Source organism: Bombina bombina, chromosome 7 (assembly GCF_027579735.1).
Source record: "Bombina bombina isolate aBomBom1 chromosome 7, aBomBom1.pri, whole genome shotgun sequence".
In the NCBI taxonomy this organism is placed as follows: domain Eukaryota; kingdom Metazoa; phylum Chordata; class Amphibia; order Anura; family Bombinatoridae; genus Bombina; species Bombina bombina.
The window spans coordinates 199,064,924-199,092,185 of record NC_069505.1 but is presented as its reverse complement, the minus strand read 5'-3'; the positions used below and the strand labels follow the sequence as shown (position 1 = coordinate 199,092,185).

General features: G+C 38.6%; 1 protein-coding gene across 2 annotated transcripts in view; it reads right to left on the bottom strand.

Annotated features, from left to right (window-relative positions):
• The window catches only part of SHANK2 (SH3 and multiple ankyrin repeat domains 2), a 1,433,430-nt gene that overhangs the window by 1,212,837 nt on the left and 193,331 nt on the right, over positions 1 to 27,262 (bottom strand). For both annotated transcript variants that reach the window (XM_053720553.1, XM_053720554.1), the window contains exons 2-4: positions 6,119 to 6,347; positions 4,298 to 4,501; positions 4,118 to 4,189 (exon numbers count right to left, since the gene is read on the bottom strand). In XM_053720553.1, the coding sequence (XP_053576528.1) occupies positions 4,118 to 4,189; positions 4,298 to 4,501; positions 6,119 to 6,322 (480 nt within the window). In that variant the 5' untranslated portion in view covers positions 6,323 to 6,347. The remainder of the gene's footprint in view (positions 1 to 4,117; positions 4,190 to 4,297; positions 4,502 to 6,118; positions 6,348 to 27,262) is intronic.

Genomic DNA, 27,262 nt, shown 5'->3' with positions numbered 1-27,262 from the left:
GTTCAAAAGAGAGGGGGGAGGGAGAGCGCAAAAGAGAGGGGGAGAGAGAGAGCGCAAAAGAGAGGGGGAGAGAGAGAGCAAAAGAGAGTGGGGGAGAGGGAGAAAAAGAGAGGGGAAAGAGCAAAAGAGAGGGAAGAGAGAGCAAAAGAGAGGGGGAGAGAGAGCAAAAGAGAGGGGGAGGGAGAGAGAGCTCTGGTTAACTGTTTTGTGAAACAAAAAAGTTGCACAAAACACATCAAAAATACATTACAAAGTACATTTACACTCATAATAACACTATCTAATAAAAATGATTACAAATAAAATTGCACACAAAAGTTGTAAGTGCTCAAAGATATGAAGGACTCTATTTATCAAGGTCTGTCGGACCTGATCCGACAGTGTGGATCAGGTCCGACAGACCTCGCTGAATACGGCGAGCAATACGCTCGTCGTATTCAGCATTGCACCAGCAGCTCACAAGAGCTGCTGGTGCAACGCCGCCCCCTGCTGACTCGCGGCCATTAGGCCGCCAGCAGGGGGGTGTCAATCAACCCGATCGTACTCGATCGGGTTGATTACCGACGATGTCTGTCCGCCTGCTTAGAGCAGGCGGACAGGTTATGGAGCAGCGGTCTTTGTGACTGCTGCTTCATAACTTCTGTTTCTGGCGAGCCTGCATGCTCGCCAGAAACACAGGGCATCAAGCTCCATTCGGAGCTTGATAAATATGCCCGAAATCTCAAGTATTAGAAAAAAAAAGGTAGGCAAGAGACTTTAACATGGTCTTATCACTCAAAATGACTGTGTCAGAAGGTTTGAGGCTTGTCGCTGTGCTGTTTGGCATATTGTAAGCGGGATACTTTGTGGCATTTGCATAGTAATGGCTTTCTTCTGGCGTCTCGACCATGCAGCCCATCTTTCTTCAAGTGCCTCTTTATTGTGCATCTTGAAACAGCCACACCACATTTTTTCAGAGAGTCCTGTATTTCACCTGAAGTTCTTTGTGGGTTTGTCTTTGTATCCCGAACAATTTTCCTGGCAATTTTAGTTGGTCTACCTGACCGTGGTTTGGTTTCAACAGAACCCCTCATTATAGACATCTATACTATAATCGCATTTGTATTGTATTGTATTGCAGCCAAAAGAATCCACGAAGATGCAGAGTAGCCAAACAAAGCATTAAGAAAATGACACCTAAGCGCCCGCACAAAAAAATTAACAAAAAAAACCTAACTGTCCACACAAAGTATTAAAAAAAAACCTAACCGCCCATTCGAAGTATTAACAAAAAAACACCTAAGCACCCACAAGAAATATTAACAAATACCTAAACCGCCAACCCACACATTGCAAAATAATAAAGTAATAAAGTAATAAACACCTAATCCGCAAATTAAACAACAACGCAAATAACATAGTTAAAATATTAACCCCTAAACTGCCAACCACCCACATCGCAATAAACCTAATTAACCTATTTACCCCTAAACCGCCAACCCCCCCATCGCAATAAACCTAATTAACCTATTAACCCCTAAACCCCAACCCCCCACATTGCAATAAAGCTAATTAACCAATTAACTCCTAAACCGCCAACCCCCACAACACAAATAACTAATTTAATTACTAAGCCCCAATTAGATCAAATAAAAAAATACTGTTACAATAAAAAAAAAATAACATTACCTAAAAAACAAGATTAACAAGATTAAATTAAATAAATCTAAAATTACAAAAAAATAAAAAAGTCTAAAATTACAGAAGAAAATAAACAAAAATATAAAGCTAATCTAATACCCCTATGAAAATAAAAAAGCACCCCCAAAATAAAAACACCCCTAATCTAAACTTAACTACCAATAGCCCTTAAAAGGGTCTTTTGTAGGGGGTAATTGGTAATTTTTACCTAAAAAAAATTACCAATTACCCCCTAACAGTAAAACCTTCCACCCAACCAACCCCCCAAAATAAGAAAAAACCTAAGTCTAAAAAATCCTAAGCTACCCATTGCCCCTTTGTATGGGCAATCAGCTCTTTTACAAACAGCTCTTTTGCGCCCATAAAAAAATAAAAAATATCCCTAATCTAAAAAAAAAAAAAACCCCCAAAAAAACAAACAAAACCTAAGTCTAACCCGAAATAGGTACTCACAGTTCCTGAAGTCCGGCGGCGAAGGTCTTCTTCCAGGCGGTGAAGGTCTTCATCCAGCGAGGGGACATCTTCTATCTTCATCTGGAGCAAAGGCGGTGCGGAGGTAATCGCGGAGCAGGACCGGCAGCCGCGGAGCAGGACCGGCGTAAAGGTTCCTCTTCATGCGGTCGCCGCCTCACACTGAAGATTGAATGTTTATATTCATTGCATTCCTATTGGCTGAAATTTTGAAATCAGCCAATAGGATGAGAGCTACTGAAATCCTATTGGCTGATTTGAACAGCCAACAGGATTTCAGTAGCTCTCATCCTATTGGCTGACTTAAAAATTTCAGCCAATAGGAATGCAAGGTACCTAAATGGGGTACCTTGCATTAAATAATCAGTACGCGGCGGTCCTGCTTCGCGACAGCCTTTCCTGCTCCACAATCGACGGTCCTTTTCCACTGTCACCTCTGCTCCGCGCCACCTTCCGTCCGGATGAAGATGGAAGATGTCCCCGCGCTGAATGAAGATGTTGCCGCCTGGAAGACCTTCACCACCGGACTTTAGGAACTGTAAGTACCTATTTTGGGGTTAAATACTGTGTATTTACTGTAAATGCAGAATATGTTCTAAGTTTTTTTAAATAGATATTCCTATATATATCTGTATATATCTATACCTACATATAATCATCTTTTTATATAGGTATAGATATATATTGTACCAAAATACCATTATATATATATATATATATATATATATATATATATATATATATATACTTATGAATACATATAACATATTCTTCTATGTGAAGAACATTGGAATGTGAAATATTCATATTTTCACGTCGGGTTAGCGCACTTGAGAATATGCAATCGGGTTTGTGCGCGAGTTGGGTATTAGTTTTTTTTTTCCACTTTTTTTTCCTCCATTGACTTCCAAGGGGAAATACGCGAACGTGCATGCGATATTGTAAATTCGGCTTTTTGTGCTTGTCTAGTTTGCACGAGAGCAAAACCAGTTTACTTTCAACTCATAATAAAGGTGCAATCCGACGCGCGCAAAAAGCCAAACGTCAAGCACAGTTAACGCTTTAGGCGGTGCGTTAAATAGGGCTCTACTTGTAATCTGGCCCATAGTGTATTATTTAAATATAATAAACTCCTACTGGAATATTGCTATAATTGAATGGGATCACATATTTGTCTGTCTAATTTTGATGCTTTGTTGTAACAATAACCAAATGCCCAGAATGTATTCCAGAGACTGGAATTGCCAATATTATAGGGTAAGGTGTAAAATCTTGGTGCAGTAATCTGCATATTAAGCTATGAATAAGTCTAAATGATACTATTACTATCAAATGGGTGTGTTTTGATCACAGAACTGAGTGGGCGGAGCAGCTGAACAGTAGATTGTCAATACTACAGTAAAGCTTGGAAACTATAACATGCTTACACACACTCTCATCCACACACATACATACACACATGCTTACACTCACACACACATACCCAAACACACAATATACACATGCTCACACATATACTCGCTTGCTCACACACACACAAACACATACATAAACACACATTCCCACATAAGCTCACTTGCACATACATGCTCAAACACACAGTCACGCACATATACTGACTTGTACACAAATGCTCATTTGTACACACATATACTCACTTGCACACATATGCTCACACAAGCGCTTATTTGCGCACACTAACATACACACATGCTAACTCACATACACATATATTTGCTCACACACACACACACAAGCTCACTCCCACACACACATATATTCACTTTCACACACATATACTTACTTGCACAAATATGCTCACAGACATTCCCACTTGCACACCCATACATGCTCACCTGCACACACACACACACACACACACACTCACAGACCCACACACACACACACACACACACTTATAAATATATAAATAATAACCATGTGTACACTATACTGGTGGCCTCACCTTAGTATGGAGTTTTGCTATCTGCTTCTCATCGATGCTGGATTGCTTGTACAGTCGCTTCTTATAACGAAACTACAAAAAACAGACACAGCAGATGTTTGTTGCTTTTCTACAAGAGCCACCAACAAAAGAAAAGGAAAATATAATAATATAAAAAGCTTGGTGAGGAGCAGCACACACCTCTAACGATGGCACCCCGCGACTCATTGGCTGCGGGTATTCTCGGAGAAGTCGCTCCTCATCCAGGAATTTGCCGTCTCTCCCGTTGCTGAACGGCTGGTACAAGCCGTAGTTCAAAACATCTTTAAGACTTTGGTTCAGGGTACAGAGAATCCTCTGTTTTGCCACCCAGACAGTAGCGTTTGGATTGAAGCGGACACATTTCTACAAAACACACACAGGACAGGAAAGTGTATGCACTTGTCAGTGATTGGCTATAGGGACGTTACACTCAGTCAGCTCAAGCATAAAAGGTAGATAGCACGTAATATGCATTTATTGTATGTTTGCTTTTCATGTAATTTACTTTTCTACTCCCCTAGAGAGGCTGGAGCGTATCCTGCAAATATAAGTATGCTGCTTTACTGACCCTGCAACATGTTATACAGTGATTGTTAAGAGCAGTTTTCTGATTGCCCTCAGCACAGGACACAGCTCACAAATTACAAAGGGAGAACTGGTGATGTCTCATACACACCTCAATTTTCTGTTAACCTCTGTCCAATGATGTAGTCAAACGTGAAACGGTTAATAAACAACTAATTTAGTGTTGGGATCTTGTAATAATGATCTGATACGTATTGTGTTTGGGACAGATATAGAATCACAACATTTCAGGGAGCACTCTCATCACTTACAGACTAATTCTCATGCCCCACCCATGAGGAGATTTTAGTAACAAAGACATTAAAGTGATGGTAAACTCTCTCCTTTTTAAAATCAAATCTGGATTGTTAGTGATATTTAAGATGGAGTTTAATTAATCAGTTGTAAAGAAGATGCACTATAACTTACTTTTTAATGTAAATATAAATTTCAAATTCTCTGCATTCCGCCACCTACTTGAAAAGTCAAATTTTCTGTGTGCTAAAGGTTTTAACTGTTGTCCAATTAACACTGTCCCCATATGGCACTTTTGTTGTAATTGACCAAGCTCACGGTAGCAAATTTTTTGTCTATTTGTGGGAGCCCAATAATTTAGCACGCTACTTGTAATCTAGCCCATAATGCAGTACAGATGAAGATAAAATTTGCACTAATTGGAATATACTCACAAGCAGGTGTGTGAAAGTTGCACTTTTATTAAAAAGACTGTCAAAATCTTCTTTACATTTCATAAAATATAAAAAAGCTTTGATAAAAGCGCAACTTTCACACACCTGCTTGTGAGTATATTCCATTTAGTGCAATTTTATCTTCAGCTGTAATGCACTATGTTGGTTGTTTCTTCATTGAGGTTTTACTGATTGGAGACCTACACTGAAAATTCTGTAAAGTCCTACAGTCTGGAGAAATACTGCGTGATCTGTAATAAGCACTAAGGATCTGGTGATTCAGTAAGTCGGAACAGTAAATGTTACCCATAACTAGCAGAGGGGAATAATAATTAGCATTACAAGTAGGTCATAAATCAGAATTATTGGTCTTTGTCAATAGATCATGAGAGAGTCACTAAATGATAAATTGCTAACAATAAAGTTTTGTTATATGGTCAGTTTGTTACGTGACTATGAGCTTCTGACTCAGGTCAAGGAATTGCTTTAAAATGCTAAGTTTAGTAATTCTGTCATTCTCTTCTGTGGGCACCTTGGTCATGTGTGACAATGTGTCCTGTGTGGAGAAAGCGTAGGACAATGTTCTACAAAGGAAATTTTAGCTCATGCAGAGTACATGTAAATAAGGACACTGGATTTAGAAAACACATGTGCTGACTTTAATCTGTAGAATATAACTACTGACCTGTCACATTCCGTACACAAGAAACACAGCTCTGCCACTCACCGTTTGCTGTAGATCAGGGATTACAATTCTAATGACCATGGTGTTGGTCTGGATGTCCTCGAGCCTGCTGGTCGGGCACTCTGCGGTAGCACGGATGGTGTCATAGATGGTCTCTTCTTTTGAACTGTCTGATTCTGACTCCATTGAATAGTCTGAAACGCTCTGCGCCATATCATCTTCACTGGATGTGGGACTGCGTGGCATAGTCAGTGTCCTTCACCATCAAGCACTGCAGGTAAACAAGGAAGGTCTGAGAATAAACCTACACACAATGCACTGATGAATTGATGTTGTCTACTAGCTGCCCAGCAGAATTGATAGTAGCACAGTTGTCATATATGGCAAGTAGGACACAGCTTCAACATGTCCCAAGTCAGTAACAATAATGTCTTGTGTCTGAAACAATATACAAACCCTTCCTATAAATAAATCTCTAAACAACTCTAACACAACTCCCAACAGCCAAGAATTAACAGTATCCCAACATGACCGGAGATATAGCAATCATTTGGCTCAGTTTAACTAATCATAAACCAGGGTAGGCTCAATACTGGGGCTGGTGAGAAAATTGTTTTCAATCAACAGAGGAGATGAAGAAGTCAACCATGATATGGAACCCTCCTCGTATTCCTTAACTAATTAACCAATCAGGGAGTGTACATCCTGTTTCAGAAATGCAAGTATTTTCCCATGCCCAGTGCTGAGGTATATCTTATGTTAATTTAGCTGGTAAGGAAGCTTTATTTAAAGGGACATAATACTCTCATGCTAAATCACTTGAAACTGATGCAGTATAACTGTAAAAAGCTGACAGTAAAATATCACTTAAGCATCTCTATGTAAAAAAGGAAGATATTTTACCTCACAATCTCCTCAGCTCAGCAGAGTAACTTCTGTGTAAAAAGTTATAATTCAGCTGCTGCCCAGCTGCAGGTAAAAAAGAAAAGGAAGAAGAAATGAACAGCAGCCAATCAGCATCAACAGTGTATAGGTCATGAACTCTTTTACTGTGATCTCATGATTTGACTTAACTCTCATGAGATTTCATAGTAAACGTTCTTAAACTGAATAGGGAAATAACATGAGTGTGCACGAGGCTCACTCCCTTGCCTGTCATGGAACAGACATAGTGATTTGCTGCTTAAAGTCCTTTGCAATGGGGTTTGAATACCTAGGACATTTTGAGTTAAAATAGCTTTCTTTTTCACATAGAGATGTTCAGGTGATATTTTCTAGTCAGCTTTTTACAGCTATGCTGCATCACTTTTAAGTGTTTCTACATTTGGGTTATCATGGCCCCTTAAGAAAACGTAAAACAACAAAAGGTAGCACTAAATCAAAAATAATAAATAAATAATAATAAAATACTTTGTTTAAGGTTTTTTAGTTGGGTGAAGACGAGGAACCTTGGTTTTAAGCAAGATGAAATAGTTCTGTAGGTTATGCTAACATAAGGAACAAACACAAGGCCACACTGGGCTGTTCAGGTGTCAAGGTTAAAGAACATTTTAGGGACAGATAGTTAAGGTCCCAGTAAGAGAGGGTTAACTGGGTGAGGATCCAGCTGCACTTTTTTTTGTTGGTTAAAATTTTCTTAGAACAAAGAGAAAAAAGAAAATAAAAATGTGGTAAATGAATCAAAGCTGAGGACTTGCAGGTCCATTACAGATTTTTCACATAAATAATAGATGAGGTAGAACGGGTAAATTGAGATTGAAGACTCATAGATCCTATGTAAACATAATAGTAATTAAAGATGTTACAATATAAAAATAAAAGGTAATGTTGCAATAGGCACACAACAAGACACATATATTTCTTTAAGTATAACAGACCCTAGAATATTGTGAATACCACGTACCTGGGAAAAACTGTAAAACTTGAAGCCAACCTACAACATTAAGAGACTGTGATGTATAATGTCACTAGACTTAATGGCTTTACCCTACACCTGTCTTGTAGAAATAATTTATCTCATGGGTGACCCCACTTTTGAATATACAAACTATACTTGGTATTGTATAAAAGGGTCATTTACCATCATAGAGAAATAAGGACGATGCTTCCAGAGTATTTTGCACCTTGTTGATATAAACAGCAGTGTTGGTCCATCTTAGGCGCCAGTTCTACTTCAAAATATGGGCTGTGTGTTGATAAATAGTGATGTCGCGAATAGTTCGCCGGCGAATAGTTCCCGGCGAACATAGCATGTTCGCGTTTGCCGCAGCGGGCGAACATATGCGATGTTCGATCCGCCCCCTATTCGTCATCATTGAGTAATACTTTGACCCTGTACCTCACAGTCAGAAGACACATTCCAGCCAATCAGCAGCAGACCCTCCCTCCCAGACCCTCCTACCTCCTGGACAGCATCCATTTTAGATTAATTTGGAAGCTGCATTCTTAGTGAGAGGAGGGACAGTGTAGCTGCTGCTGATTTAATAGGGAAATTGATAGCTAGGCTAGTGTATTCAGTGTCCACTACAGTCCTGAAGGACTCATCTGATCTCTGCTGTAAGGACAGCACCCCAAAAAGCCCTTTTTAGGGCTAGAACATCAGTCTGCTTTTTTTCCTGTGTAATCTAATTGCAGTTGCCTGCCTGCCAGCGTGTGTGTCAGGCTCACAGCGTATACTGTGCCCACTTGCCCAGTGCCACCACTCATATCTGGTGTAACAGTAGTGTAGATTTAAAAAAAAAAAATTCTTTTGACTTTTTAGAAGTCAGTTTCCTTCACATGTGTGCGTTTCAGAGCCTGCCTGCCAGGGCACAGTGTCACCCCAGTGCAACTCATATCTGGTGTAACAGTAGTGTAGATTTAAAAAAAAAAAACACTTTTTTGACTGTGTTAAAAAATAGCAGTCAGTTTTCTTCACACGTGTGCGTTTCAGGGCCTGCCTGCCAGGGCACAGTGTCACCCCAGTGACACTGGGGTGACACTACCTGATCGATACAACATCATACCTGATGTTTTAAAGCACATTATTCCAAACAATTTAGGAATGTTAGGTGATTTATGCCCTTCATGGATTAAAACCAGACTCTGCATCAACTATGTAATTTTCCATGGGAGTTTTGCCATGGATCCCCCTCCGGCATGCCACAGTCCAGGTGTTAGTCCCCTTGAAACAACATTTCCATCACTATTGTGGCCAGAAAGAGTCCCTGTGGGTTTAAAATTTGCCTGCCCATTGAAGTCAATTGGGGTTCGCCCGGTTCGCAAACTTTTGGGGAAGTTCGCGCTCGCTGTTTGCGAACCCAAATTTTTAGGTTCGCGACATCACTATTGATAACTTCTGAACCTCTACAAACCACCTCATCATGCTGTATATAAGGTTTTTTAGCTAATCTAAAATGTGCAAATTCTTTATGTTAGCTCCCTTGAGGCCCTGGCCACTGGCCAAAGAGGAGAGGCACATATTATGTAAGGTTTGCCTTCAGCTGTAATGAAATGATATTAATAATAGTTTTAAGTACAATAAAAATGTATAATTGTCCTTACCAAAGGTCCCCTCAAACCCCCCAGGCCGGGCATGTATACAGAAATGCTCACCAAAAACATTTTAGGCAGCATAGTGGTCACTCATATACTATTCAGTTGTAAGTTAGTAGCTATGGCATCTGTATCATAATCATTTCTATTAATGTCTCACCCGGGGCCCCCCACAAACCCACAGGTAAGGCACAAAAATAAAGATGCCCATAGATGCCCATAGATTTAAAGCTTGTCAATATATATAAGATATCCATTTGTCTTCGTTTAAACTTATGAGTATGTACAGTATGGACAAGCTCTAGTAACTACCCAACTAGCACCTAGATTACAAGTTTTGATTCGTGTTTTAATGCTGAAAAAAATGTAATTTTAGCGTTAAAACTCACATACTCACATATGCACATATATACAAACATATAAATATATATATAATATATACCGTATATATAATATCTATCTTTAAGACATTATGACCTTTTTATTATTTGTTTAGCTATTTTTTTTATCAGACAGTGTTTATATGAGTGTAACTGTACTTTTACATGTATTTATGTTGTGTTTTATGCAACTTTTATTCCTCCCTTATCCTTTACATTAGGTCTCGAGTTGCACTAACCTGACGAGCGTAAATCTTGATTGCACTCGAGGGAACGCAGCTACATTCAACTCGCAATATGACCGTTATTTCCGTCAACAAGATTGTGAGCCCTGTCTTTTGTCACTGCCTCACCCCTGCATTATATCTTACCGGAAGCAGTTACCAAGACATATCCCTATCACCCCAAAGAGTACACGGAACTGGCACAGTAGCCAGGCTTTTCAGTCTTAGAGTTTGTAATAAGACAATGTGCTTCTCCTCATCCAGCATATGCAACGGATCTCCTGCAGGTATCCAGATGATCCCAAGGGGAATTCAACATCGAAATGACGGAAACTGACAGATGAGCCCTCACAGCCTCCTCATTAATAGGTGTTAAGAAGATACAGAGCTCTCAAAGCGAGAAGCTGTAAGTAGCTTATTTTCACCTGTCAGTTTAATGAGATGCACATAGCAGGTGTTAGCGTACAAATTGCTTCAAGTAATTCACCCAGTAATTCGTAAGAAACTGCGGCCGCATAAACAACTTGCTACAACACCCTCATGTGTGTTTAACTGGACTTAAGTGGAAATGACAGAAAATGTTATGCATATTAAGGTCTGCACGTGCAACTAACCTCTCACGGAAAAACTCACTGCGACAACGCAACTGGAAAATGACGGAAACAAAAAATGGTGTTAACATTGTTTTAAATTGATATGTTATATAACTAATAGGGGCTCAAAAAGTATATATATTTAAACATGCTGCCATCTCTGTGCTACTCACTCCCTTCGCTGCGCTTAGGTTCTGATGCCATCTCTGACGGCATCAGAATGAGGCTCCCATTTGAGCATATGGAAGAGCGCTACCGTGAGCGCAATGCTTCCTAGCAATGCCAGCGTGAAGTTGTGTTTGCATTGCACTTAACTTGTAATACCAGAGCACATTAGCGTGGGCTGGTATTATAAAGTGGAGCGCTAATATTGCTTGCATGCAAGCGATATTTAGCGCTCCACTTGTAATCTAACCCTAAATGTTTATATATGCACAGTATATATCAGTAATAAGGGATTAAATGCCCTACTCTCCTGAGTGGTTGACTATACATCAATAAATAATAATAACAGATAACAGCTTAAAGGGACAGGAAACCCCAACATTTTGTTTCATGATATGGAAAGAACATACAATTTTAAACAACTTTCCATTTTATTTCTATTATCAAATGTGCTTCATTCTATTGTAATTATTTGCTGAAGAAACAGTATTGCACTACTGGCAGTTAGCTGAACACATCGAGTTAGCCAATCACAAGAGACAAGTGTGTGCAGTCACCAATCAGCAGCTAGCTTCCACTTGTTAAGGATATGTGTGTCTTATTTTTCAAAAAGATTTCCCAAGAGAAGGAAACACATTGGAAAATGGAAGTAATTTAAAAGTGACTTAAAATGACATGCTCTATCTGAATCTTGCAGTTTTAATTTTGACTTTCCTATCCATTTAACAGCTAACATAATAACTTAAGATAAATAAGTCACATGACACAGGAGGTGGGTGAAAGAACCATGGGTCATATTTATTACCCAGCACTGGGAACTGCAATAATCAAATGAATAAACGGGTGGCGGCAATCAGGCCTAAGTATCTAATAAAGCCCTTTCTAGAAAGTGGACAGGGGCCGCAGCTGCAGAAAAAAGGCGGAGATAGCTCAACGCAACTGATTAGCTTAGGGAGTTCTCAGCCCACCGTAAACCAGTAAGGGCACCCCTAAGCTTCGAGCCTGGGGACGTCACCCTGACTGCAATGGACGTCACTCAACCTCCTTACAGCCTGCAGCCATGATCCTGACCACCCGCCAGACTAGGGTGCAATCAAAGAGGACTGCAAATCAGTAGGTCCAGCATCAACTAGGCGTACAGTACATTGAAAACTGGGGAGCTCAAGTTACCATCCTTGGACTTAAAGGGATACTAAACCCAATTTCTTTTCTTTAATGATTTAATGAACTCTGCTAGAGTTAAGCATTTGTGCTAGTCGGGTTGCATTCGTATTACAAGTTCCAAAAAACGTACTTTGCACAAGCGGTAATCCGAATAGCACAAAAATTCTATAAACTTTTCATTTGCACATGCATGTATTCCCCCATAGAAATCCAGGGAGAAAAAAAACATAACACCCAAGGTCGCGCAAACACAATCTCATTTTCGAATTCCTCATAGAAGTCAAAGGAGAGAAAAAATTGTTAAAAAAAAAAACACCCATGGCACAAAAACATAGCATATTCGCATTAGCAAATGTGAAATATTTACAGTAAATACATATTTATAATTTGTATTAAATATAAATATTACATAAATATGTTTTATCATGTTTTTATCTACTTAAAGGGACATGAAACCCAAAATTTTTCTTTCATGATTTGGATAGAGAATACAATTTTAAACAACTTTCTAATTGATTTCTATTATTTAATTTGCTTCCTTCTCTTGTTATCCTTTGCTGAAAGGTTTATCTAGGCAAGCTCATGAGCAGCAGAGAATGTAGGTTGGCTCACCCATGAGTTCAGTTAGAAACCATTAGTGCATTGTTGCTCCTTCAACAAATGATACCAAGAGAATGAAACAAATTAGATATTAGAAGTAAATTAGAAAGTTGTTTAAAATTGTATTCTCTATCTGAATAATGAAATAAAAAATGGGTTTCATGTCCCTTTATTGGCAAAGGGCTCTAAAGCACTTATATCTTCTATGTCTATATGTGTGTAATATATTTATGTGTTTATATGTGTATTTATGTCTTTACATACATATATACACATATAAATACATTAATATATATGTACACATAGACACACAAATGCATCTTTAGCAATGTATATGTATGTATCTCAATGTAAAAGCCCTTTGCCTGTCTTTTTTTTCTCATATCTTTGAGCCCTTATAACTTTTTTCTGCAAATTTAAAAAAAAAACATTTTATAAAACAGTGTTAAAATGAGTGTAACTGTACTTTGTAATGTATTTTTGATGTGTTTTGTGCAATTTTTTTGTTGCTAAAACATTTAACCACAGCTAGCACAATTGTGATTTCGCTCAACTTGTAATATCAGCACAATTAAAAAGACTTGCGAAAAGAAGATATCGCTTGAACAAAACAGTTTGCGCCTCATTTTTAATCTAGCCCTAATTTGTTTTATATATGCACAGTATATATCAGTAATTAAAGTAAATGTAAACTTTGATGAAATAGTGCCCGGCTTTTAAAAATACTATTAAAAACAGGGGTACTTTCATTCATCAAAGGTTACATTGCAGCAGATTTTACAAATACATACCTTCTTCTCCTGAAACGCCGGATCGCTGATCCCCTGCCTGCAGGTCCTCTGTACTTCGTCAGTAATGACGAAACTGGCTTCCTCCAATCACGGTTTCACCCTAGGAGCGTCCATCTGGTGAGGCCACGCCGTGATTGGAGGAAGCCAGTTTCATCATTGCTGTGTTAGTACAGCAGGAAGAAGCAGGCGGGGGAATCGGCGATCCAGCGTTTCAGGAGAAGAAGGTACGTTTTTGTAAAATCCGCCGCTGCAATGTAAACTTTGATGAATGAAAGTGCCCCTGTTTTTAATAGTATTTTTAAAAACCGGGCACTATTTCATCAAAGTTTACATTCACTTTAAGTGTCACATTACAAACGGTCTGCGCACACAATAAGGGCTAGATTACTCCCCTAGGATTTTCATTTTTTCGCTAGTCGGGTTGCACTGGTATTACAAATTGAAAGTAAACAGTTTTTTCTCTAGCTGTAACCAAAATTGCGAATAAAGTCAAAATCCGAAAAACGAAATTGTGTTCATGCATTCACCCATAACTTCACACTTCAATATCGCACACACACTATCTCATATTCGTTGCAAGTAGAGGAGCTGATTCTTAGGGGTCTTCAAAAGACTCCTCTCTGTATTTCACGATTCTTTCAAAAGAGATGTGTCTGTGTCTGTTTAAAGAATATCATATTGGCGTAGTGTTTCCAAACACCTTTTCAAATTAGTGCAGGATACTCACAGAATAATTTCTTTAGATAAAAGATTTCTTTAGATAAAAGATTGTTGTTTATTTGGCTCAACGCGTTTCAACAGGTTAATCGTCTTTTTCAAGAGCTGTTAAAATTTAGTATGGCTAACAAATTTTTGTGCTCCAATGCACTTCTATATATGTCTATTAATGTGTACTTATATATTTATGTGTTTATATGTGTATATATGTCTGTACATACATATATACACACATATAAATACATAAATACAGGTACATATATATATATTATTATTGTTATACTTTATTTATGAAACACCATCATATTCCGCAGCGCTGTCCATGGATACAGTTCATTTAAATAAAACAATAATATAAAACTTCTAAGACTAAGGCCTCTATTTAACACAGTCTGGCGGACCTGATCCGACAGTGCGGATCAGGTCCGCCAGACCTCGCTGAATACAGAGACCAATACGCTCTCCGTATTCAGCATTGCACCAGCAGCTCACAAGAGCTGCTGGTGCAACGCTGCCCCCTGCAGCCTCGTGGCCAATGGGCCGCCAGCAGGGAGGTGTTAATCAACCCGATCGTAACCCGATCGGGTTGAATTCCGGCGATGTCTGTCCGCCTGCTCAGAGCAGGCGGACAGGGTTATGGAGCAGCGGTCTTTGTGACCGCTGCTTCATAACTGCTGTTTCTGGCGAGCCTGCAGGCTCGCCAGAAACACGGGGCATCAAGCTCCATTCAGAGCTTGATAGATAGGCCCCCATGAGACAGGACAGAATTTACAAACACATACAGGAGGTATCGAGGGCCCTATTCCTGTTCGAACTTACAATCTTATATATATATATATATATATATATATATATATATATATAATTCCAAGTAATAGATCTGCACTCGCTGGACTTTCAAAAAACAATAGTTTACTTCATCTGATAAAGGGGACAGTTGGTTCCCCGAAACGTCACTGTACACAATAAACTATTGTTTTTTGAAAGTCCAGCGAGTGCTGATCTATTAAATGGAATTGGATATTGCTGTTCCTGACACCCTGACATCTTAAGAGGTGAGAGTGCAAATCCCTATGAACTTTCATATATATATATATATATATATATATATATATATATATATATATATAAATACATATACAGTATATACTATATATATATATCTAGACATATATATATATATCTTTAACAATGTATCTGTATGTATCTCAATGTTAAAGCCCTTTTGCAGCTTTTTTTTCTAACACCCGAGATCTCATATCTTAGAGCCCTTATAACTTTTTTGTGCAATATTTTTTGGGAATAATTTTTATTAGACAGTGCCAGAGCTCTGAGAATGTGGTCAGACCTTTGGTTAATGAAATAAATGTCCCCGAATTGCCCCCAAAATAAAGTGTACTGGTCCTTGTTAAAATAAAAAAAATAGTAGCATCTTTTTTTTAAAATGAATTAAATGCACAATTAAGTGCATTTACATTGTGGTCTATGGGGACTGTGTATTAACTCTTAATATACACTCACCGTTCACTTTATTAAGTACACTTTGCTTGTACCGGGTTGGACCCCCTTCAGAACTGCCTTAATTCTTAATTCAGGCCTTAAACGATGCTCAATTGGTGCTAAGGGGCCCAAAGTGTCCCAAGAAAATATCCCCCACACCATTACACCACCACCAGTGGCCTGAACTGTTGATACAAGGCAGGATGGATCCATGCTTTCATGTTGTTTACGCCAAATTCTGACCCTACCATCTGAATGTCGCAGCTGAAATTGACTCATCAGACCAGGCAATGTTTTTCCAATCTTCTATTGTCCAAGTTCGGTGAGCTTGTGCAAATTGTAGCCTCAGTTTCCAGTTCTTAGCTGACAGTAGTGGCACCCGGTGTGGTCTTCTGCTGCTGTAGCCCATCTGCTTCAAGGTGAGGTCCGACGTGTTGTGCATTCAGAGATGGTATTCTGCATACCTTGGTTGTAACAAGTGGTTATTTGAGTTACTGTTGCCTTTCTATCTTTTCAAACCAGTCTGCCCATTCTCCTCTGACCTCTGACATCAACAAGGCATTTGCGTCCACACAACTGCCGCTCACTGGATATTTTCTCTTTTTTGGACTATTCTCTGTAAACCCTAGAGATGGTTGTGCATGAAAATCCCAGTAGATCATCAGTTTTTTAAATACTCAGACCAGCCCATCTGGCACCAAAAACCATGCCATGTTCAAAGTCACTTAAATCCACTTTCATCCCCATTCTGATGCTCAGTTTGAACTTCAGCAAGTCATCTTTACCACGTCTTGATGCCTAAATGCATTGAGTTGCTGCCATGTGATTGGCTGATTAGCAATTTATGTTACCAAGCAATTGAACAGGTGCACCTAATAAAGTGACTGGTGAGTGTATATGTATATGCTAATATACATATATATTTCTTTGTTTATATACTTATATACATATATATTTATGTGTCAATATGTGTATATACACATATAAACACATAAATGAAAATATTCATATACATATATATTTAAACTTTGCTGCCCAATGCTGTGCGACCTACCCCCTTTGCTGCCCTTGGTTCTGTGCCATGTTCTAGAGGCTCTAATGTTAGCCTCGTTCTTATGCCGTGAGCCACGGCATGAGAATGAGCGCAGAGAAGGGGGTAAATTGTGCAGTAATGGCAGAAAATATATATATATGTATATGATTATATACATATACAGTATATTTATGTGTTAATATCTGTATATACACATATTAACACATAAATATATGAATATAAGCATATACACATATATTTACAGAGAACACACAGTTCCCATAGACCGCAATGTAAAGCATTTTTCAATGCCGTTTTTGTTCTAACACCCCACTCTCGCCAACTTTACCCCTAAAATTCAGCCTAGTGCAGTTATTTTATTAAAAAATAAAAATGCTCCAATTTTCATTTTTTAATAAAATACACTACACTGTATTTTGGAGGCATTTGGGGGATATTTATAAAATTAACCAGAGATCTGATCTCGCGGTAGCAATAACCAGCCACTAGTAATGTAAAGTAGTAGCAAACGGGCGAATATGCAGGCGTGCTCTGGTTAATTTTATAAATATGCCTCAAATGCCACCAAAATGTAGTGTAGTGTATTTTATTAAAAAATATACGGCTAGATTACGAGTTTTGCGTTATGAGGGGTGCGGTACTAACTTGCACATTATTGTCACCGCTCACTTACCTACAGTGCTGGTATTACAGGTTTTTATAAACCCGGCGTTAAAAGACAAGAAGTGAGCGTAGAGCAAACTTGTTCTCCATACCGCACTCCAATACCAGCGCTGCTTAAGTCAGCGGTGAGTTGGTTGTACGTGCTCGTGCACAATTTCCCCATAGACATCAATGGGGAGAGCAGGCTGAAAAAAAGCCTAACACCTGCAATAAAGCAGCGTAAATCTCAGTAACGCAGCCCCATTGATTCCTATGGGGAAACTAAATTTATGTTTACACCTAACACCCTAACATGAACCCCGAGTCTAAACACCCCTAATCTTACACTTATTGACCCCTAATCTGCTGCCCCCGACATCGCCGACACCTACATTATACTTATAAACCCCTAATCTGCTGCTCCGGACATCGCCGCCACTATAATAAACATATTAACCCCTAAACGCTGCACTCCCGCATCACAAACATTAGTTAAATATTATTAACCCCTAATCTGCCGCCCCTAACATCACCGCCACCTACCTACATTTATTAACCCCTAATCTGCCGCACCCAACGTTGCCGCCACTATACTAAATTTATTAACCCCTAAACCTAAGTCTAACCCTAACCCTAACACCCACTAACTTAAATATAATTAAAATAAATCTAAAGAAAACCTACTATTAATAACTAAATAATTAATATTTAAAACTAAATACTTACCTGTAAAATAAACCCTAAGCTAGCTACAATATAACTAATAGTTACATTGTAGCTAGCTAAGAGCTTATTTTTATTTTACAGGCAAGTTTGTATTTATTTTAACTAGGTAGAATAGTTACTAAATAGTTATTAACTATTTACTAACTACCTAGCTAAAATAAATACAAATTTACCTGTAAAATAAAACCTAACCTGAATTACACTAACACCTAACCTTAAACTACAATTAAATAAATTACCTAAATTAAATACAATTTACTAAATTAAATACAAATACCTAAATTACAAAAACAAACCAAACACTAAATTACACAAAATAAAAAACAAATTACAAGATATTTAAACTAATTATACCTAATCTAATAGCCCTATCAAAATAAAAAAGTCCCCCCAAAATAAAAAAAAAAACCCTAGCCTAAACTAAACTACCAATAGCCCTTAGAAGGGCCTTTTGTGGGGCATTGCCCCAAAGAAATCAGCTCTTTTACCTGTAAAAAAAAATACAAACAACACCCCAACAGTAAAACCCACCACCCACACAACCAACCCCCAAATAAAACCCTAACTAAAAAAACCTAAGCTCCTCATTGCACTGAAAAGGGCATTTGGATGGGCATTGCCCTTAAAAGGGCATTTTGCTCTATTGCTGCCCAAACCCTAATCTAAAACTAAAACACTAACCCCCAAAGATCCACTTACAGTTTTGAAGACCGGACATCCATCGTCAACGAAGCCGGGAGAAGTCCTCAACAAAGCGGCAAGAAGTCCTCAACGAAGCCGGGAGAAGTCTTCATCCAATCCGGCAGAAGTGGTCGTCCAGACGGGCAGAAGTCTTCATCCAAGCCGGCAGAAGTGGTCCTCCAGACGGGCAGAAGTCTTTATCCAGACGGCATCTTCTATCTTCATCCATCCGGCGCGGAGCGGGTCCATCTTCAAGACATCCTGCGCGGAGCATCCTCTTTTTACGACAACTCCTGACGAATGAAGGTACCTTTAAGTGACGTCATCTTAGATTCCGATTGGCTGATAGAATTATATCAGCCAATCGAAATTAAGGTTGAAAAAATCCTATTGGCTGATGCAATCAGCCAATAGGATTGAGCTTGCATTCTATTGGCATTCTATTGGCTGTTCCAATCCAGGCTGGATAGAATATTATGTTGAGACTGGCACACCGCAGACCACCATATTGATTGATTCTTCACATATTGTTTGATGTATATCATGCTTCTAGTTACCTCATACCATTGAGGTTTGCGAATGTGAGTGTAAACGCTTGCTTTGTACTTTTAACCTAAATAAATCCGTGTAAGACAATATTTCACTAGTCTTTGCATTATTTCTGTCTTTCACATATTATCGGCACTGCACAAGCCTTCCAGGATATCCGTGGGGAAGGAGTGACACAGACTGAATATGGACAAAGAGCTGTACAGAGGACTAACACCTATATCTTACCTCATAACGATTGAGGGTGTATATACCCCTAGGGGTTCGTTTGGAGTCAAGTTCACCGTTTGAAGGGTGCAGAAAGAAACACAAATGTTTTGCTGCTGCTTTTTCAATACTTTTTGACACAATTTGGGATTTCTACATATATAGAGAATTTTCACTTTCTCCATTTTTCATTCAGTGCGCTCTTATCCTTAATGTGTCTTTAGTTGTACATACCTATTTGTTACCATACTGTTTTATATATTTGCACTCGGATTCTATCATTGTTGCATTTGCGTGTGTGTGTGTTTATATATATGTGAATATATATGTACATGCATGATGTATGTGTATGTATGTATGTATATACTGTATATATATATATATATATATATAATGTATGTATATACTGTATATATATATATATATATATATATATATATATATATATATATATATATACTGTATATATGTGTGCAGTCTTTTCCTTAATAATAGGTGCAACACCAAGCTGATTTTAATTACCACCTAGCTGAGAATCAGGAACCGGGAACAATTTCTTAAACAAAGAAGAAGGGGAGAAAGATGAACCAAGTCTCTCCCATTCATTCTTTATAATATTCAACATATTTACGGGAACCGGGAAAGTCTGAAGCACCACCCTGTCCTCATAGACTTTATCAAGCTTAGGAATAGAAGGTTCCTCCAGTAACTTCGGTTCCGGAACCTCTACAGTAGAGTAGCTAACACCTCTTTTAATAAAAAGCGTAAGTGCTCTATCCTAAACCTAAAGTCTGGCTCCTCCGCAGCCGGAGGTTTAGAGGCCGCAGATTCCAAACCAGAGAAAGAGTCCTCCAAAGTATCGGAGTCCTCTGCATCAGCGGATAATCTAGTCTCAGATACATCTAATGGAGTAGATGACCCCTGGGAAGGATAGCAATGTTTAACCGTTTGCTTGTGCTTAGCAATGCAAGGTAAAGCACTGAAGGCCACAGACACCACCATTTGCAACTGATCAGCAAAATCTGGCGGCCACAGGGCCCCTCCCGCAGGAGGATTAGTAGTGCACTGGGGAGCTGTATGTGTAGGGAACGCACCTCGCGGGACGGAGACCCCTCAGAGGTGGACGGCTCAGTGGTACTAAACATCTTGTTCTTTTTTAGATATCATTATTTTATCAAGGCATGTGAAACATAGTTGAGCAGGCGGATAAACCGTAGCCTTCTCACAATAAACACAGGCATTAGATTTAGGGAGAGAGGGAGTACCCTCCAATGCATCAGAGTCCTTAATAGCTCGCGCCTTTAATATGGACTATAGAAAAAATAAATAGCACCTTTATACCCCAATGGCCTGGGCAACCACCACCTCCTATGACACAGGCCCACAGAGAAGCTGCTTTCGTCTCCTGCAACGGACGGTCAGGAAAAAGAAGAGAAGGAGGCCACACCCAGTCACATGGAGTGCCATGCAGGACCACCCCTGCAGCCGAGAAAAAGCATGCCAAACTAAACAGGCTGAGCAGTAATCAAAGTGAAGGAAGAACCTGCCTGTTCACACATTGCCAGAGCCACATCTCACATATGTCGCAGCAAAAAAACGCAATAAAGTTATCATGTATAAATCCCCCCCCCCACGTTCAATAATCACCTTCCGGAGATATTAACCCCTGATTCTATACAGATAAAAGGAGTCACACTGTGACCCTGTCTTCTTGCGTTATCACTACAGATATAAAGAATGAAACGATCTTACCAGAATCTACGCCGTGGAACAGGAACACAGCCTCTCAAGTTTGACAGTGTTGTAGCATTGCTCCTGACATCGACTTGAGTGATAGAAATCAGGCAGTGAAACTCGTCAACACTGATTTCTTAAGGAGCTGTTAAAACAAGTCTGGATGGTTTCGCAGAAAGACTCTCCCTGCATCTCCAGACCCTAACATTCGTCAATGCTCTCACTGAGAGGCTGACAAGACTACTTAAAACTCCAGTCCCATTCTGAACAGTACTACACTCTTTAAGAGACTACTCTGAAATCTTCCGACACTTCTCTGCCATCCTCCTGTGACGAAAGGCAATGAATGAATGGGGATGAGGGGAGTGGGGGAGGTATTTAAGCCTTTGACTGGGGTGTCTTTGCCTCCTCCTGGTGGCCAGGTTCTGTATTTCCCACAAGTAATTAATGAAGCCATTAAGATGGAAACAGTTCACCTTGCACTTTGGGATGAAACAGGTAAGGTTGAGTCTGCAGGGACATCTACACTAAAATTGTTATTGTTTAAAATATAGATAATGCTTTTATTTCCCATTCCCCAGCTTTGCACAACCAACAGTGTTATATTAATATACTTTATAACATTTATACCTGTAAATTTCTGTCTGTTTCTAAGCCACTACAGACAGTCTCTTAATCACATGCTTTTTTATTAGCTTTTCACAACAGGAGACTGCTAGTTCATGTGGGCCATATAGATAACATTGTGTTCATGGCCGGGGAGTAATTAAAGAGTTAGCACAACACAGTGCTAAATGCAAGTCAATAGATAATAAATAAAAAGTCATGTGATTGAGGGGCTATCAGAAGATTCTTAGATACAGAGGTAAAAAGTATATTAAGGCCACAAACTTTCAGGATAGGTGGGGATACCACAGGCTAAATCAACTATTTAAAATGCCAATATAAGGGTAATGGAAATACTTGTAAACAATTTAATACACTCCAGCAGGTAAAGTGGATCATTGGGAACAAATTAAAGGGGAGAACATTTTTGAGTAAAATGTCCCTTTAATATTGCTGTGTTGGTTATGCAAAATTGGGGAATGGGTAATAAAGGGATAATCTATCTTTTAAAACAATAAAAATGATATTGTAGACTGTCCCTTTAACTGACATGGTGCATAGGCAGCTTAGCTCCTTCCTTTCCAGGGCAAGCAGAGACCTCCGGTCTGACAGCAACTCCAGTCTCTTCCTCTGTAACAGAGTATCACCCACTTAAGGTGCAAGTGTTCTATTTCTGCTGAGGGAAGCTAAATAACCCCAGAGCAAGCCACACAGAAATGTAAGCACCATGTGTTCCACACAGTGTGGGGTGATCACACAGCAGGACCGCTGACAGTCTTGCATTTAGTGTATTGTAGGAAGTGTTACTGCTCATTACTAGAGGATCTCACTATCCCTCTAACCAGACTGTGCTCCAGCTCCTCCCACCAGCAGCAGCAGTGTTTACTGAAGCATTTATGTTCTCTGTCCAGGACAGTTCCTCCTGCAAAAATAGTGCAGGAACTCTGTTCCCACGCATTCCTGCTGGACTTAACCCCTGAGTGTATATGCATGTATATGTTTGTATATGTATGTATAAATGTGTGTATGTATATGTGTTTGTATATATGTGTGTGTGTGTTTATGTATATGTGAAGGTATGTATACATGCGTATCTATGTATGTATACATGTGTGTGTATCTATATATACTGTATATATAAGATAAAAGTGTCAGTACAATACAATATAAAAGACACCAGACAAAGTTTAACAAACAAATACAGGTGGAATTAAGGGCCCTGTTCAATCTAGATGCGAAGGTATATATACATGTGTATGTGTATATATATATATATATATATATATATATATATATATATACAGGGCTCAAAATGTCAAGTCCTAAGCTACTAGCCAGGACAAAATGTTACTCGCCACTTCTAATCCCACCCACACCTCAATCACTACTTTACCCCCTCTTTGCATATGTTTAGCCACTTTGAAACATTTTGTAATATTGTTTTTATTTTATACCATAACAATTTAAATAATTCTACGTACAGTAATAAATTAACAAAAATAAGTTCATAGCAGTTAGAAACATCAACCAGAGGTTCTGGGGAAGACAACAGCTGGATAGAAAAAAGGAAGATGTTGAACATTGAGAGTGCTAACAGTTATGGAAGGTCATTGCAGACCTGGAGATTTTTTTAAAATAATTATTATCTCTCCCTTCTCGCTGTTAACTCTCTTTCTCGACTCTCCCTCCTCTCTTCAATCTTTCTTTTTACCCTCTCCCTTCTCTCTCAGGCCATGAGGCCTATGTATCAAAGGTCTTGCGGACCTGATCCGACAGTGCGGATCAGGTCCACAAGACCTCACTGAATGCAGAGAGCAATACGCTCTCCGTATTCAGCATTGCACCAGCAGCTCACAAGAGCTGTGGGTGCAACGCCGCCCCCTGCAGACTCGCGGCCAATGGGCCGCCAGCAGGGAGGTGTCAATCAGCCCAATCGTACTCGATCAGGTTGAATTGTGGCGATTCCTGTCTGCCTGTTTAGAGCAGGCATACAGGGTTATGGAGCAGCGGTCTTTAGACCGCTCTTTCATAACTGCTGTTTCTGGCAAGTCTGAAGACTCGCCAGAAACACAGGCCCACAAGCTCCGTACGGAGCTTGATAAATGGGCCTCCATATCTTCTCTTCACACTCTTTTCTTTCCCCGCTCTCGTATGTCTTCACTCTTTTTTTCTCCATTCTTAACTCTACCTTCTTCTCCACTTCCACTTTTTCTCTACAGTCTCTCTCTGCCCCCGTTTACCCTCTCAGAAGTAACAGTCTAAGCACTAACGGGGTCCCTACAGCCCTAGAGGAATAACATGTCCTCGCACTTTCATGGATATATAATATCCCTTTATATAATGTGTGTGTATGTATATATGAAAGTATGTATATATGTGTATCTATGTATGTATACATGTGTGTATGTATATATGTGTGTATATATGTTTATATATGCATGTTATATATATATATATATATATATCTGTGTATGTATATATGTGTAGATATATACAGTATATATATATATATATATATTTATATGTATGTATGTATATATGTGTGTGTATGTACAGTATATATGTTTATGCATATATATATATATGTGTATGTATATATGTGTAGATATATACAGTATATATATATATATATATATATATATATATATATATATATATATATATATTTATTTGTATGTATGTATATATGTGTGTGTATGTATATGTGAAGGTATTTACAGCATATAAAGGATTTTCTGTCTGTTAAGTTGTCTTAACTAACTTGTAATAGGGGGCATGTATGAAGACCCTCTGTGTCGTTACATGTATGTGATTTGTAATATATAACCCAGCCCTGCTAAGTATAAACCAGAGCAGCTTGAAACCTTGTCATGATGATATGGAATTCTGGACTTGGCCAAAGTATAGGCTGAAAACTCTGTTTTACTCAATATTGTAAGTGCATTATTTACAGTTTATTTGAAATATTTTTCCTTTTCTTTGAAAGATTGACTGTCCTGCGTGACAATAACCATGTTCGGAATTTGGTAATTTCCTTTCTGTTTTGAATGGCTAAGCTTAAATTAAAGATTTTAAAAAAAAAAAAAAAGAAACCTTGTCATGTGTATGTCTGAGTTGCTCTCCAAGGTCTTGAATGTGAAATACTCAATTCCAGTAATAAGTGTAGAATACTGATTGGTATTATGAAGATTATGAAGTGGTACCCCGGCGCATGGAGACGTCCTAACACTATGGGGCCTATTTATCAATGTGCGAGCTGACATAATACGAAGTAGCGTTTCATGTCCGCCCCACATCCATAAATGCCAACAGCATACGCTGTCAGCATTTATCATTGCACCAGCAGTTCTTGTGATCTGCTGGTGCAATGCTGCCCCCTGCAGATTCGCAGCCAATCGGCCGCTAGCAGGGGGTGTCAATCAACCTGATTGTATTCGATCGGGTTGATTTCTGTCCGCGACCTCAGAGCAGGCGGACAGGTTATGGAAACAAGAGGCATCAAGCTCCATACGGAGCTTGATAAATATGCCCCTACGTGTTTATGCATGTATGTATATATATATATATACAGTATATATATGTGTGTGTGTGTGTATATATATGTGAAGGTATGCATATTTGTGTATCTATGTGTTTATTTATATATGTGTGTATGTATATATGAAGGTATGTATATATGTGTATCTATGTGTTTATTTATATGTGTGTATATATACATATGTGTATATATATATATATGTGTGTGTGTATATTTATGTCTGTACATATATGTGTGTGTGTGTATGTATATGTGAAGGTATGTATATATATGTATTTATGTGTTTATGTATATATATGTATGCATAGTTTTGCAAAAATCATTTTTCTATTTTATTCCTATACATTTTGGGGCAGATCGCAAGTGGAGCTCTGATAGCACAGTCCAGTGATATAGCTTACTGAGCCCAGCTCTAACATTAGCGCGCAACTTGATATTACATGTCCACAGTAAATCCTGTGTATCAGAGAAGGTTTAGCGCGGCCGATATTTAATGGATATCACGACTGCCCTAAATAGCACTGATATTACAATCTAAAAGTAATGGATTGTGCTCGAGCGAAAGTCAAAACTTAGCTAGATTATTTAGAATACTGAAACCTGAGGTAAATTGTAATGGTTAAAAGACAGTTGCACAAAACCCATCATGTTTACATAAACTATTTCACTCATATACACATTTTAATAATAAAACAATTAAACTGAAAATTGATTAAAAAAAGTTATTTTTATTTTTCAATAGATATTTTTTTTTTATATATATATATATATATATATATATATATATATATATATATATATATATATATATATATATATATATAAAGTATATATCTGTATATACAATAAATATCTATGGCCCAGATTACGAGTTTTGCGTTATAGGCTATGCGGTGCTAACGAGCAGTTTTCCCTCACCGCTCACTTACCTGCAGCGCTGGTATTATGAGTTTTCAGAAACCCGTCGTTAAAAGACAAGAAGTGAGCGTTGAGCAAAATTTTGCTCATTACCGCACTCCAATACCAGCGCTGCTTAAGTCAGCGGTGAGCTGGTGTAACGTACTCGTGCTTGTGCACGATTTCCCCATAGGAATCAAAGCGGAGAGCTGGCTGAAAAAAAGTCTAACACCTTACACTTATTAAAAAGTCTAATCTTATACTTATTAACCCCTAATCTGCCACCCCCGACATCGCCGACACCTACATTATATTATTAACCCCTAATCTGCCACTCCGGACACCGCTGCCACCTACATTATACTTATTAACCCCTAATCTGCTGCCCCCAACATCGCCGACACCTACATTATATTTATTAACCCCTAATCTGCCGCCCCCAACATCGCCGCCACTATAATAAACATATTAACCCCTAAACCACCGCACTCCCGCCTCGCAAACATTACTTAATAAGGGGATTGGAGAAATTAACCTATGAGGAGAGACTAGCCAAACTGGGTCTGTTTTCTTTAGGAAACAAGGTGCTTGAGAGGTGACATGATTACTTTATATAAATATATTCAAGGCCCATATACAGAGATGGCAGAAGCTCTGTTTATTCCAATAAAATTGTTTCTGACAAGAGGTCATAATTTAAGGTTGGAGGAAAGGAGATTTAATCTCCTGCAACGGAAACGTTTTTTCACTGTAAGAGCAATAAAATTGTGGAACTCATTACCAAAGGAGGTAGTGAATGCCAATACCATAGATACATTTAAAAATAGTCTAGATAAATTTCTGTATATAAACAAAATTCATGGATATGATTGCTAGTATTAAAT